This window comes from Neophocaena asiaeorientalis, unplaced genomic scaffold, assembly GCF_003031525.2.
Source record: "Neophocaena asiaeorientalis asiaeorientalis breed wild unplaced genomic scaffold, Neophocaena_asiaeorientalis_V1.1 scaffold35, whole genome shotgun sequence".
NCBI lineage: Eukaryota > Metazoa > Chordata > Mammalia > Artiodactyla > Phocoenidae > Neophocaena > Neophocaena asiaeorientalis.
The window spans coordinates 1,268,524-1,282,740 of record NW_020172984.1 but is presented as its reverse complement, the minus strand read 5'-3'; the positions used below and the strand labels follow the sequence as shown (position 1 = coordinate 1,282,740).

The following is a 14,217-nucleotide window of genomic DNA, read 5'->3' as shown; positions in this document are numbered from 1 at the left end:
CCAGGGGCTTGGCGGGGCCTGGGGCTGCGGAGAAGCGCGCCGGCGCTGGCGAGGTTTCAGTGGGGTTGCACCTGTTGCGTGACTCCACCACAGTCCAGTTACCCGAGTCCGACCCGAATACCCAGAAAGTGTGGAGAGAAGCCCAGACGAGTTCCGGGTCCCGCTCTCTGGGGAGCACGTGGCCTGCCCGCCTCTGGAGTGCGGGGCTGGGGGTCGGGACGCCGGGGTCTACAAGGCCAGTGCAGCGGCCCAGGTCGGCAGGGGTCCGCCTCCCTACAGCCAGCAATTTTGAAAGACTGTCTTACTTCTCCCATATCAGTGCCAGGGCAGGGGCCCTTGGAGCGACTTGCCGGGGTCTGGATCCCAGCCCTTCTCCCGTCCCTAGCGACCGGGCTTCCCGGCTTTGCAGACCCTGGAGAGCAGACTTCCCGGTACCCCTCAGGGCTCGGGCAGCATGGCCTCAGGTGAGTGTGTGCGCGTGTGAAGGAGGGCAGGGTCTCTGGGACAGAGAAGTGCAGTGTCCAGGGTGACAAGAGGGTGGGCACAGCCTGCAGACCTACAGAAGGCGGACAGCTCCTCCCGGGGGAGCGCCTGGAGAGCAGAGCCTGAGTGTGGAAAGACAGAAGGCAAAGTCAGAAGCCGCTGGGGTCTCTTGCCCAGACCCCAGAGAAGCCCCTGACTCCTGGCCTCCCTGCCTTCCTAGAGGGTAGCTTCTGTGGACAGTGGAATTTTCCCAAGACAGGCTCCTCCCTACTGGGCTGGGATTCTCAGTTCTACCCCATCCTCTCCGAGCTGGGCTACCCCTGGGGCCGGGGGTCAGACGAGGAAAAAATTCCAGAGGGGCTGGATTTTCATGGAATCCGCTGGCCTTGAGAGGAAAGTGTTCTGAGCTTGGGGGTGCTTGCACTGGATCCCTCTCTATTACTATTTGTTTTCTGCCTGGCTGGCTGGACCAGTTAGCCTGGACTTTGACCCTTTTGCTCCAGAGTCCTGGCAAGGGGCAAGGGGCAAGGGGCAAGGGGCTCCTGAGGGCTTCGTGGAGTGCTGGGGCTGGCCCTTCTCCATCTTGTTTCCTCAATTCCACCCCCCAGGGGAAGTGAGGAAACAAGTGACACGACCATCCGTGTAACTCCGGCGGACTGAGGAGAGGAAGGGAGGGTTAAAGGGGCAGGGATGGAGGCCCCCCCCTCCTGAGGTTGCCTAGACAACATCAGAAATCATGGCCAGGGCCTCTTCCGCCTGCGGGGCCTCTGCTTCCTGCATCAGTCACTCCCGCTGGGGGCGGGGCAGAGGAAGGGGTTGGATGTGGCAGAGCCAGGCCCAGCTGGTGCGGCTCAGACTCCCCCCCGCCGTGTCTGCGGCCGGAGCCATGGCATCCTATTCATCTGGTCCCGGCAAATCCAAGGCCAAATATCCCTTTAAGAAGCGGGCCAGCCTACACGCTTCCTCTGCAGTACCAGGTGAGTGTGTGCTTCCTGGCCTGAGGCTGGCTCTGCCCCTACCTCTCGCCCAGGCCACTGGTCCCCTCAGGAGGGGGGCTTCTCCTGCACTTTCTCTGCAGTGGTGACCCTTGTCCCCTTCCCAGGGACAGCTGGCTTGGGAGGTGGTGTGGGGAGGGAGGTGGGGTGGAGGGTGACAGGGTTCTGTGTCGGGGATGCTGTCCTCTGTAACGGGGAGTGGGCATGGGTGTGGGTGCAGCAAGAGTGTATTTGCACACGTGTCAGCGTGTGGATGTGCTAAGACTGTTTGCATGTGGAGTGTGTGTGAATGGAGTGGGGGATGTGTGGGACTGACTAGTTTGCAGACTGGCCACACTGCTGGTGTCTGTGCCTTTACCAGGCAGGCTCAGGCTGTCCTCTTGCAGTTAGTTACTCTTTCTAGGATCCTAGATCTTGAACCCCCTTACTGGGGGTCTGATGTTAAGGCATACTTATTGCCGCCTGGCATCTAGGGTCTAGGGGTTCAGCTGTATCTATTGTTTGCAGTTTGTTCATTCCTGATCAGTCTTGTGAGCTTCCTCAGAAGTATGGGGTGTCCTTGGGCTGGGCCTGTGCGGGGGCTCAGGCTGGGGCTGCTGCTGGCCTGCGTGTGCTCCTGCACCCTTTGGTTCGGCTCCCACTCCTGTAGGCATCTCTGCACCGTTTGGATCTTGCAGCGTGGTGCAGCTGTGCCCATCGCCCTGAGGGCTTGGCTGCCTGGGTCCATGCTTGCTGAGGGATAGCTACCTGCCGTCTGCTGCTTCCAGGCCTGTGGCTAAGGGAAGACCATCCCCACTTTGGTGACCAGGTCAAGCCAGTGCCCCCACCCCCGGAGCACCTGTCTGTACTTGTAGCCTGATTTTGCGTGTGCCTACCTCCTGGTTTTCTTATGCTACTGAAGATGCTGGCCTGAGTTCTGTATTGGCCTGAGGGTCTGTGTTCTCTGTGCCCAGGGAACAGGTCTGTGCCTCCAGAGGGTGTGTCCCCTGAGGCTAGATCTGTATACCTTGGGTTGGTCACATGGTGGGAGCATCTGATTCTTGGGGGTCAAAGCCTTGGGTACCTCTCTGCCTGCCAGGGCAGCCTTGGCAGTGAGTGAGGGGCTCTGGTCAAGTGGGTAGACAGGTTGGCAAGAATCTTGGAGTTGGTGGGAATGGCTGGGGAGTAGCCCCCTCTGGCTTTTGACCACCCCTCCCCACGCGTGTGTGTGTGTGTGTGTGTGTGTGTGTGTGTGTTTGTGTGTGTATGTGGGTGTGGGTGTGGTGCTGTAGCACAGACTCTGGGAGAAGGGACCAGCAGGCAGCTGGGTCTTCTAGACCTGGCCTCAGGAAGTGTGGAGGTTATTGCCTGTCTGTCCCCTCTAGTGAACCCTGGCAGCCCTGTGTGGTGGCTTGGCAGGCTGGGGGGATGGCTCTGCGTGCCAGAACCTGTCCTGGTCACCCCAGCATTTCTGTGGGGACCCTGGGTCACCCTGCTAGGAGAGGTGGTTGAGATTAGGGCCTTTGACTCAGTTCTGCTGACCCGATACACACCAGCCCTGGAGGTCTGTGGTCAGTCTCTCTGGAGGGGGTTAGAAGTGGGGAGGAGCCATGTAGGGTCAGGGTTCTTGGGGGAAGCAAGGGCCTCAGGCTTTGTCTTAACACTCTGAGGGCAGAGCTGGTGCCCATCTTCCTTCCGCTTTCTGCTCTGCCCTCTTCCAAGTAAGAGACAGTGTTCCCACCCTGCCAATTCTGTTCTCTTCACACCCTCACTGCTCATTGCCTTGGCCTACACTGGGCCCAGAAGCTCCCCCTGCCCCCAATGGGCGGGACTGCATGTGGGGAGTGTTTGGAGGGTCCCAGGAGTTCATAATCACAGATGATGGTACTTTCCAGAACTATCTTGCAGAGCCGTATCTCTGTGCGCCTTATAGCAGCTGTGGCTAGGCAGGGCAGGACCCCTTATCACCCCATTATAGGCAGACTTGAAGCCTCCAGAAGGTAGAGACTTGCCAGTAATTGGGAACAGAGTCAGACTCAAGTCCTCCAAATTCTAGTCCCACTTCTGAACCTCTTCTCCTGGGCAGTCTGTCCCCAACGATAGGCTTGGACAGGGGCTGGAGGTCTAGGGGGCCATGAACCAGTCCCCTGGGCAACAGGGAAGCTCCGTAACTGGTCCTTTCCTGGACCGAGCCTCTACCCCGGCTGCCAGCCAGTTCCTCTCCCCAGCAGAGGCCCTGTCTCTCCCAAGAGACCCCGTAGTCAGGGGCCCAGAGGGCATTGGTGAGCCAAACAAGGCCATTGGGCAGAGGAAGCTGGCCTGGGGCTGTTGGGTATGGAGGTGAGGAGGGCTGCTCGTCCAGTCCTACTCTTTGGCTAGCCAGGCCCTACACACTATCCCCTAGGGCACTGCATTTTAAGGAGGCTTGTCCCTTCCCTGCCAGCCTGCCCTGCCCATAACAGCCTGCCCTGCTCCACCCCCTTGGGGGCCCCACTTTGGGCTGGGCCCTGGCACTGTAGAGGTTAAGGGCCTGTTCAGTTTGGGGGTTCCTCTTATTTCCCAACTCTGATACTCCTTCCCTTGATTTCTTTACTCCCCTGAGCTTCCCCAGTCCCCTGCTTGCCGTCATCCCAGGGTCTCCCCTGCATGCAGCTGCACTTGGTACAGCCCGTGCCGGCCCCTGAGCTGTCCTGGGGGACTGGCTGCAGCTCCACTCAGCAAACAGGCGGGCAAGGGGCACAGGGCTGCTGGCCGGCGCTGCCTGACTGCAGGTAAGGCCCAGGCAGGCACCAGGGCGAGGGGGGGCTAGGTCCTGGATCTGGGGCAGGCACCCCCTCTTCTTTTTGTCCAGCCTTAGGACAGGACTCTGGGGTGTTGGGAAGTGGGCCCAGAGACTTCAAGGCATGCTGCCTGGTAGAGCCTCTAGTCCATCCTGAGCCACAGTGGAGAGGGAAAAGGAGGGTGCTGGAGGGGAGTACCCCCCACGGCTGACTGGGAGAGCTTCCTGCTGGGAGGGTGGGGCTGGGGAGCCCAGGGAGGGTCCTCTGGGGTGGGCTAGGAGCTCAGGCAGCCTCTCTAGACTATCAGCTTCAAGGCCTTTAGTGCCAGCCTCCTGTTGGAAGCTGAGGAATTCTTCCTTCCGTGGAGAGAGACTCTGGCTTCTGATACTCCCTTCCCCAGGGCCTCCGGCCCAGATCCTGGGGCCTCTGAGTGGCGCAGACTGTTTGTGGCAGCTCCCTTTGGAGGGGCAGCCAGCAGTGGGAGGGGCAGGCTGGGGCCAGTCCACATCTTGGCAGCCCTGGGGTCCTGGGGGAGAGGGCAGGCCTCCAGGGAGGAGGTAGGGTTCCTGCTGCCAACCAGGTCCTCCACTTCCTCTCTTCCTCTTCCCTTGAAGGCTGGTCCCCAGGTCAGAGCTGAGTGGCAGCTGTGGCTTCCCCGGGGTTTGTAGGTCTAGGGTATCAGGCGCAGCCCCTGGCCCTTGAGAGGGGGATCTGCTGGTCCAGAGGCAGGTCTGATCCTGGACTGGCTGCCCTGGAAGCTGTGCACTTGGCATCGCTGGTGTGGCCTTAATGAGCGCCTGGAGAGAGGGGGGGTGGGGAGTGTCTGTGTGTGTGTGTGTGTACGTGTGTACATGGACACGTGGGTGCCTGCCTGTAGCAGGTACTCACATGGAGGTTCTCTCATGGCCTGATGGGGTGGCCCCTAGTCCAGGATTCAGATTTTTATTCCTGGGGTGAATGAATCCACTTGTTCTAGGGGAAGACTCGTGGCCCCACCCATGAGCCTGGAATGGGTGAGGGGTCCCCGTGCCAGACTGCAGGTGAGGTCCACATGCGGGCTCACTCCTCAGCCTCTGAGGGGTGACTGGCCTCTCTCCGGGGCTGGCCTGGGGCAGGCAGGGGCCCAGGGCTTCCAGTGCACCCAGGCCCTGCCCTTCACCCTTTGACCCTGCATCACTGTCTCCACAGAGGCTCGGGGTGGGCTGGGGGCCCCTCCGCTGCAGTCTGCCCGATCCCTGCCAGGCCCTGCCCCCTGCCTCAAGCACTTCCCGCTCGACCTGCGCACGTCTATGGATGGCAAATGCAAGGAGATCGCCGAGGTATCGCCTGGCACCGCACCCTGTGTCCCCCCATCACTGCCACCATGCCTAGTCTTTGCTCCCCTCACCCCTTCTCCACCTCACCTGTCCCTTTACTTCACGCTTGGCTGTGCCCTGATCCCCTAGCCTGTACCAGGTACCCCCAGCTCCTGTGCCCTCACCCCATCCCCAGACTCTGATGGCTAGGCCACACTGACCCTTCCTTCCCTCCCACCAGGAGCTGTTCAGCCGCTCCCTGGCTGAGAGTGAGCTCCGTAGCGCCCCATACGAGTTCCCGGAGGAGAGCCCCATCGAGCAGCTGGAGGAGCGGCGGCAGCGCCTGGAGCGGCAGATCAGCCAGGATGTCAAGTAAGCCCCCAGGTTCAGAGCCAGACAGGCCACCTCAGGGGGCAAGCCATGGGGTGGGGGGCACAGCCAGGCGGCCCTGGGGTGGGGAGCACAGGAAGCGTGGGGTTGGGGAGAGGGACACAGGACAGTTTGCCCAGCATCCCTCTGTCTCCATCCGGACGCTTTCAGAGCCCCATCTCTCTTCTCTTCCAAGCAGTCCTCCCTCTGGGGCCCCCTGGGGAGGCGGCGCAGAGCAGTGGTGTGAAGCATAGGCTTTGGAGTCAGGCTGCTGGGTTCTGGTTCCGTCTTCTACCCACCAGCGTGGCCTGGAACATGTAGCTTAACTCCTGGGTGTGCTTTCTCATCTCTGATGTGGGGCAAGAGCAGCACCCACGGCATAGGGTTCTACATCCCTGTGAGGACCACAGGTGACACCACATGCACGGCACCTAGGACAGTGCAGGCACCTGGGAGCAAGGGCCTCCTCAGCTGCCTGACCTCTCACTCCTCTCACCTCTAGGCTGGAGCCGGACATCCTGCTTCGGGCCAAGCAAGATTTCCTGAAGACAGACAGTGACTCGGACCTCCAGTGAGGAGGGCAGAGGGGTACGGGGGATGCAGGGCTGGGGCCTGTCCCACTGCTGTCTCCAGCCCCTCCCTCGTACCCTCCACTTGTAGGCTCTACAAGGAGCAGCATGACGGGCAGGGCGACCGGGGCCTGTGGGAGCGAGATGTGGTGCTAGAGCGGGAATTTCAGCGGGTCACCATCTCCGGGGAGGAGAAGTGTGGGGTGAGTGTCCCCGTCCCCTGGATCCTGGTGGGCTCCCCGAGTCTGGGCAGCTGGGGGTAGAGGCCAGAGAGGGTGTTTCTCTTTCTTGAAGCTGGAGGGGCAGAGGGTCTGGTTGGAAGCTAGTTGCGGTGCTGAGAGCAGAATGGTCTGAGGGTTTCTGGGGTCAAGGCCCAGGGAAGAGGTGAGGGTGAGTCGGGTCTGGGTCTGGGACTGGGATCAAGGAGAGTGATTCCCCGTCTCCAGGTGCCATTCACAGACCTGCTGGACGCAGCCAAGAGCGTGGTGCGGGCACTCTTCATCCGGGAGAAGTACATGGCCCTGTCGCTGCAGAGCTTCTGCCCCACCACCCGCCGGTACCTGCAGCAGCTGGCCGAGAAGCCTCTGGAGACACGGACCTATGAGCAGGGCCCGGACACCCCTGTGTCCGCTGGTGGGATCCCCCATCCCTGTCCTACTCCAAGTGCCCTGGTATCCCAGGCTCCCTGAGCTTGGTGCCCAAGAACCTCAGCCTGCCTGCTTTTTCCCACACCCGAGTTCATTCCAGCCTCTTGGCATGTGGGGGTGGAGGCAGGGGCAGGAGCTGTCCTGCTGGGGCTTCTGGGCCAGGCAGCGGGTGGCCTGGAAGAGGCCTGGCCCTGACGCCACCCTCCTCACCCCTGCAGATGCCCCAGTGCACCCCCCTGCGCTGGAGCAGCACCCGTATGAGCGCTGTGAGCCGAGCACCATGCCGGGGGACCTGGGCTTGGGTCTGCGCATGGTGCAGGGCGTGGTTCACGTCTACACCCGCAGGGAGCCCGATGCGCAGTAAGAGGGGCGTGGGGCATTCTGGGGGCGAAGCTGTGGCGGGCTGCATCGGCTCGGGAGGGCCCACAGGGCCTGGCTTGCTCTCCTCACTCAAGCTCCCCCTACACGCCAGCTGCTCAGAGGTGGAGCTGCCGTACCCCGACCTGCAGGAATTTGTGGCAGATGTCAATGTGCTGATGGCTCTGATTATCAATGGCCCCATGTGAGTCTGTGCCCGTACCAGACACTCGGCTCCCCTCCCAGCCCGGATTCTTCCAGCCCCAGCCCTGCCCCAGACACCTGTCACCCAGTCTCCCACCCTTTCAGTCACCGAGTCCTAGATTTTCCCGTCATCTGCTGCCCCCTTGGCAGCCTCAGGCCTGCGCCTTCCTGCTTCCTCCCTCTGCTCTGCTACCCAGGCCCTCCCAGGTGCTTCCTTGCGGGCCTGAGCCCCTGCCTGCTTCTCCTTCTGCCCAGAAAGTCATTCTGTTACCGTCGGCTGCAGTACCTGAGCTCTAAGTTCCAGATGCACGTGCTGCTCAATGAGATGAAGGAGCTGGCCGCCCAGAAGAAGGTGCCCCACCGAGACTTCTACAACATCCGCAAGGTGGGTCCTCACCCCCAAGCCTGACCCTGCGCCTCTGCCCAGCCTCCCCCTCCAGGGCCTGGGTCCCCACCCAGCATCCAGTTTGAAGAGTCCTCTCCCATCCCACCGCCCAGGCTCCGGACTGTCCTGGCCTCCCGTGGACCCAGCAGTCCCCGTTCCCCCCCAGGTGGACACGCACATCCATGCCTCGTCCTGCATGAACCAGAAGCATCTGCTGCGCTTCATCAAACGGGCGATGAAGCGGCACCTGGAGGAGATCGTGCACATGGAGCAGGGTCGCGAGCAGACGCTGCGGGAGGTCTTCGAGAGCATGAATCTCACTGCCTACGACCTGAGTGTGGACACGCTCGATGTGCACGCGGTCCGTCCCAGTGGTAGAGGGGCTGAGGGGCTGGGCCAGTGTGCAGGCCAGGGGTCAGGGGTGACTTGGGCCTGCCCTTCTCCCCCAGGACAGGAACACCTTCCATCGCTTTGACAAGTTCAATGCCAAATATAACCCTATTGGGGAGTCTGTCCTCCGAGAGATCTTCATCAAGACCGACAACAGGGTTTCTGGGAAGTACTTTGCTCACATCATCAAGGTAGGGAGGAGGGGCTGCCAGGGCCCACGTATAGGGAGGGGCAGCGTCGGCCTGCGGCAGCCCTCCCTGACTGGGTAGCTGGGGGCTTGCATAGGTGGGTGGGGAAGGTGGGTGAGAGGCATGAAGGGGTCTGACTGAGCACACCTGGTGGGCACGAAGACAGGGACGGGTGAGAAGCCTGAGGGTGACAGTTGCCTCACACGTCCCAGGAGGTGATGTCGGACCTGGAGGAGAGCAAATACCAGAATGCGGAGCTGCGGCTCTCCATTTACGGGCGCTCAAGGGACGAGTGGGACAAGCTGGCGCACTGGGCCGTCATACACCGTGTACACTCTCCCAACGTGCGCTGGCTCGTGCAGGTGCCCCGCCTCTTGTGAGTGTCCCTTGGAGTGGGAGGGAACGTGGGGGCAGAGGTCAAGAGGCCAGGGCCTCCTCCTGCCCTCCTGGGATGGCTGACCCTCCCGTCCCAGCTGAGCCCTTGGAACTGGAGGGACTCCCTGGTCCACTCACGGTCTGTCCCGCCCGGCACACCCAATATGGCTCAAAAATGCTTCTGTGATTCTGCCCTGACCTGCACATACCTGCATGCACTCGTCTCGCCTGCAGTGACGTGTACCGTACCAAGGGCCAGCTGGCCAACTTCCAGGAGATGCTGGAGAACATCTTTCTGCCACTGTTCGAGGCCACCATCCACCCTGCCAGCCACCCGGAGCTGCATCTCTTCTTGGAGCATGTGAGGGTGTGGCCCAGGGCTGGGTATGGGGGGGGACACTGCCTCAGGCCTGGCTGCGGCTCTGGACCTGACCCCAGTGTCCTGTGCCAGGTGGATGGCTTTGACAGCGTGGATGATGAGTCCAAGCCTGAGAACCACATCTTTAACCTGGAGAGCCCCCTCCCCGAGGCTTGGGTGGAGGAGGACAACCCACCATATGCCTACTACTTGTACTACACCTTCGTCAACATGGCCATGCTGAACCACCTGCGCAGGTGCCTGCTCCTGGGCTCTGCTGGTGCCGTGTCTCTGCCTCCCCTGCCAGCTCTCAGCCAGCAGGCCTTACTCTGGGCCTGCCCTGGGCTGGGGCCGCCAGATCTCTGACCCACCTCTTGGCCCCAGTCTTAGATTGGATGGGTTCTCTGCCCTCGGGGCTCTGTGGGTCAGCCCTTGCTGACCAAGAATCTACCCCTGCCCCCTGGTCCTAGGCCCACAGAGTCACTGGGTGGGGGCTCAGGAGCCCAGGCGAGCCAGGCTTGGGACCCGACGCTGTCTTCACGCCCCCCAGGCAGAGGGGCTTCCACACGTTTGTGCTGAGGCCGCACTGTGGGGAGGCCGGGCCCATCCACCATCTGGTGTCGGCCTTCATGCTGGCTGAGAACATCTCGCATGGGCTGCTTCTGCGCAAGGTCAGGCTCCGCACCCCAGCCTCCCCTCCTCCCAGCCCTTCAAGCCTCTTCAGCAACTGGTCCTCCTCCCCAGCTTGGACCCCAGCCTCCACACTGAGGCCCGAACTTGGATTCTGGCTGTAACCGACCCTCTGCAATTCAGGCCCATCCTGGACTGCCCCCTGTCCCCCACTGTGACCTGTAACCCCCAGAGCCAGGTGTCCTCCCCAGTCTGGAGGCCACCTGACAGGCCTGCCCTCCCTGTTGCCTGCCCAGGCCCCGGTCCTGCAGTACCTGTATTACTTGGCCCAGATTGGCATCGCCATGTCCCCACTCAGCAACAACAGCCTCTTCCTCAGCTACCACCGGAACCCACTACCTGAGTACCTGTCCCGCGGCCTCATGGTCTCACTGTCCACCGACGATCCCCTGCAGTTCCACTTCACCAAGGTCAGCACACGGCGGCAGCCTGGTGGGCGGGTGTCCTGGGACACGAAGGCCACCCGGACAGGGCAGGTCTCGGGGCTGGTGCTGCCCTCTGCTGGTGGAGTGCAGCATGCCTCATGGCAAGTCCATGGGAGGGGCGGGTGGCAGGCCCAGTCCCCCCGCCTGAGGGAACCTGGCCTGTGCAGGAGCCACTGATGGAGGAGTACAGCATCGCCACCCAGGTGTGGAAGCTCAGCTCCTGCGACATGTGCGAGCTGGCACGCAACAGTGTGCTCATGAGTGGCTTCTCCCACAAGGTACTGCACCCCCTTGGCATCCCCTCTCCTCTCCTGCTCTGCATTTTGGGAAGGTCCCAGGGTAGCTGGCCCCTCAGAGCTGGCTGCAGCCCTGTGCATTGTCCTGCCCCTTCAGGTGAAGAGCCACTGGCTGGGACCCAACTATACCAAGGAGGGCCCTGAGGGCAATGACATCCGCCGCACCAATGTGCCGGACATCCGTGTGGGCTACCGCCATGAGACCCTGTGCCAGGAGCTGGCGCTCATCACGCAGGCCGTGCAGAGCGAGATGCTGGAGACTATCCCGGAGGAGGCGGGCATCACCATGAGCCCGGGGCCTCAGTGAGCCCGGCCCAAACAGTGCCCCCGCGTCTTGGCACCTTGACCACGTTCTGTCCTCAGACCCCTCCCGCCCTGTTGTGGTCTCTGCATGTGTCTGTTCTTTGTTCTGTCCTGCATGTCTCTACCTGTATCTGTGCCGCCCAGGAGCCGCTTTACCCTTGTCTTGGCTCTGGTGGCACCTGATGGCCCAGGTTTGAGGTCTGCCCTGCTGGTGGACCTGTCCCAGGATCCTCTGAAGGCTGGCTGTCCTGCGGGCATCTGAGTGTCCACAAGAGCCAGGGAAGGTTGTGGGGGTCTGGCCCTTGGGGTCCTGGCTTGGGCAAATTTGAGCTTCGGCTGGGGCTTGAGTTTGGGCCTCCGTCTTGCTTATGCGGCTGAGGGGCAGTCAGGTGTGGCCTGTACACGTGTGTTGTGGGCACGGACTGCCAGGGATCTGCGGCAGGTAGAATTGGCTGAGTCACAGCCCTGGCTGCCTGGGCTTGGGCCCCGGAGGTGCTGGACCAGCACCTCTGCCAAGTCACGGCCCAGCAGCTTTCACCGTCCTTCCTCTGGTCCATGTGCTCCCCTGGTGTCAGCTTCCTGTGCCTCTGTGGGAGGGGGCAGCTGCCCTGTGCTGTGTCTGGCGCCATTGCAGCTGGAGGGTCCTGGATCTGCCACCAGCCCTGAGGGCAGTATCCCTGCTGTGGTCCCCAGAGTTTTGACCAGACCTGGATCCCACCTGGTCCCCTGTGTTGTGTTCTGGACCGAGGCCTTTGCTATGAAGTGCGGTGTTTCATACAATCCCATCTTTCCTAGTGCATGAGAAATAAAGATTATTTAAGTAACGAGGCAGATGGGGTCTCTGTTGGGAGAGGGAGAGCTGTGGTGGATGGTGGCTGAGGTTGGGTCCAGGAACACTGTGGATGGAGATACAGAAAATTCTGAGGGGAGTGACTGGGCTTGAGTGAGTGTGTTTATGCATGTGGAAACTGACAAAGGCAGCGGGGTGGGAGGAGAGGCCCACCGGGGACCTGTCTGCTGCCCCTAGGCCCTCGTCCAGCCTGCCCCCTCTGAAATGGACATTTGGCCCCAGGTCTCGGGCACATCTCTGTCACATCAGTTTGGGGAGTAGCATCCCCTTTCCACCTTCTACTTCCTCCTCACCTCCAGCCTCTTAGGACACCCTAGTAGATGTGGGAATGTGAGATTACAAGCAAGCCTGAGGCCAGTGGTTCTGAAACTCTGGGGACATCAGGCCCTTCTGGGGAGCTTGTTTAAAACGCTGTTTCCAGGTCCTACCCTCTGCGATTCTGATTCAGTAGGTGGGAGGCGTAGCGCAGAAATCTGCAAGCTCCCGGCAGATTCTCTTGCAAAGGGTTGGAGCAGGCGTGTGCCTTCTGAATCCAGACCTAACCAGCTTGGCTTCAGTCCCATGTTTAATTCATGATTTTTGGAGCACCTCCTTGGGCACAGAGGTTGCTGGACTCTGTTGCCCGTGTAAGGAGGAGAGTGGAATGTGCCCTGTGCCGTGCAGGGTCTTGGGTTGGCGATGGAGAAGCTGTTTGCTGCTGCTGCGAGTGGGGAGAAAGACGGCTGGTCGCTTCAGACACAATTAGCCCTAGAACAGTGTGAGCCTGCCTAACTGAGGGCCTGGAGAGGGAACAGGAGGCTGGCTGCCTCCCCACTCCTGGGCAGCTTGCTCTGCTCCAGCCCCGCCTCTCTTCCTGCATCTGCATCTTGCCTAGCCCTCTGGGCAGAAGCTCCCCCGATGCCACTGCCTCCTGAGGGCTACTGGCCAGGCGCACTCCTGGCCAAGGCCCAGGGTCCTTCTGTCTTCAGAAGGCATCTCTAGCCAATTTGTTCTAGCCGTTTACACAACGTAGAGCAGAACGTTAGAGCTGGATGCTGAGCAAGAGATTGTACAAGTCTGGCTGGTTTCTGGTTGGGGAAACAGGCCCAGGAGATGCAACTGGCTGGTGGCAGAATCTGGGCTGGAGCCAGGGGAGCTTGGGGTCCAGGGCTCCCCACCTCACGCTGGGCCTGCAACTGCCCAAGGGAGGATGCTTTAACAGGCTGAAGGGAACTTACTTTTCAAGGAGGTGAATGTATTTAATAGTAAAAAAACATGTGTCTTCATCTGTAAGACAAGGAAGGAGGATTAGAAGATCTTTCTAGAAGGCAAGAATTACCTGTCTCATTTGCTAGCACTTAGGACAGCCAAGACTCCGTATTTTCTCATTGAACTTGTCATATAATAGAATCCTTCATTCCATTTTTCTCGTCCCTTGTACATTCTTCTCAGTGTTCTGAGGCCTAGCTGTAAGAATATTACCAATTTAAAAAGTTTCTTAACAGCCTCCCCACTGTTTTTTTTTTAAACAACTTGCTTCTAGATATTTTGTCTCTCAGAAATTTCTCTTTTAAACATTTATTGAGAGCAAATAATTTTAAAACAGACCTTAGTACTTTTTCCTAACTGAAAAGAGTAATTTTCATTTAAAAAGTTTGGAAAATATAGAAAAAATGGGAAGAGGAAAAAAGCCCACTCATAATCTACCAGTTTCAACAAATATTTGATCAACTTCTGTCTGAGATACATTTATATGTTTAAAATATATTTTATATATTTACATATTCCTTTCAGTTCTTTTTAAAAAGGCATTTTAAGTTGAGATCATGCATGTATAATTTTGTATTTTAAAAATATTATAATGTCCTTCCACATTTCATTAATATTTTTACATTCTTTATAAATTTTAATCACTGTACACTGCCCCATGATGAGCCTCACCATCATGGCTCTTCTTTGTTAAGAATAACTATGGCCTAATGTCGTGGCTCCCAGTGTCTGCTTTGGCTCCAGACCACTGGGGTTTGAATTTTGGCTTCACTGCTTACTGGCTGTGTGACCTTGGGCAAGTTACTTCCCCTCTCTGTGCCTCTAGGTCCTCACCAATTTCATAGGGATAATAATAGCACTTTTCTCATGGGTTGATTTTGGATTCACTGAGTCTCGATATAAAGCACTAAGTGCTCAAAAAATATTAAATATTATTATCGTTGCATATAGGGCTTTACAGATTATTCCTAATCTAGATGAACATGAATGAAATGACCAGGTCCAAGATATCTATCTTATTGCTTCTTGAT

General features: G+C 59.3%; 1 protein-coding gene across 6 annotated transcripts; it reads left to right on the top strand.

The window, feature by feature from the left end:
- Positions 1–43: 43 nt before the first annotated feature.
- AMPD2 (adenosine monophosphate deaminase 2) lies at positions 44–11,916 on the top strand. 6 transcript variants are annotated; one of them, XM_024742069.1, is made up of 19 exons: positions 351–464; positions 1,092–1,460; positions 5,426–5,556; positions 5,774–5,904; positions 6,404–6,472; positions 6,562–6,673; positions 6,917–7,103; positions 7,336–7,477; positions 7,590–7,679; positions 7,934–8,063; positions 8,230–8,424; positions 8,513–8,644; positions 8,854–9,017; positions 9,251–9,377; positions 9,468–9,631; positions 9,925–10,045; positions 10,301–10,474; positions 10,657–10,767; positions 10,883–11,916. In XM_024742069.1, the coding sequence occupies exons 2-19, from the start codon at positions 1,220–1,222 to the stop codon at positions 11,090–11,092; spliced, it is 2,631 nt and encodes an 876-aa protein (XP_024597837.1). In that variant the 5' UTR covers positions 351–464; positions 1,092–1,219; the 3' UTR covers positions 11,093–11,916. The 6 variants fall into 6 exon arrangements, 5 of the variants coding, with proteins under 5 accessions (XP_024597839.1, XP_024597837.1, XP_024597836.1 ...); XM_024742070.1 differs by lacking the exons at positions 351–464; positions 1,092–1,460 and adding exons at positions 1,636–4,228; positions 5,214–5,277; XM_024742071.1 differs by lacking the exon at positions 1,092–1,460 and having other exon boundaries at positions 44–464.
- The last annotated feature ends 2,301 nt before the right edge of the window (positions 11,917–14,217 follow it).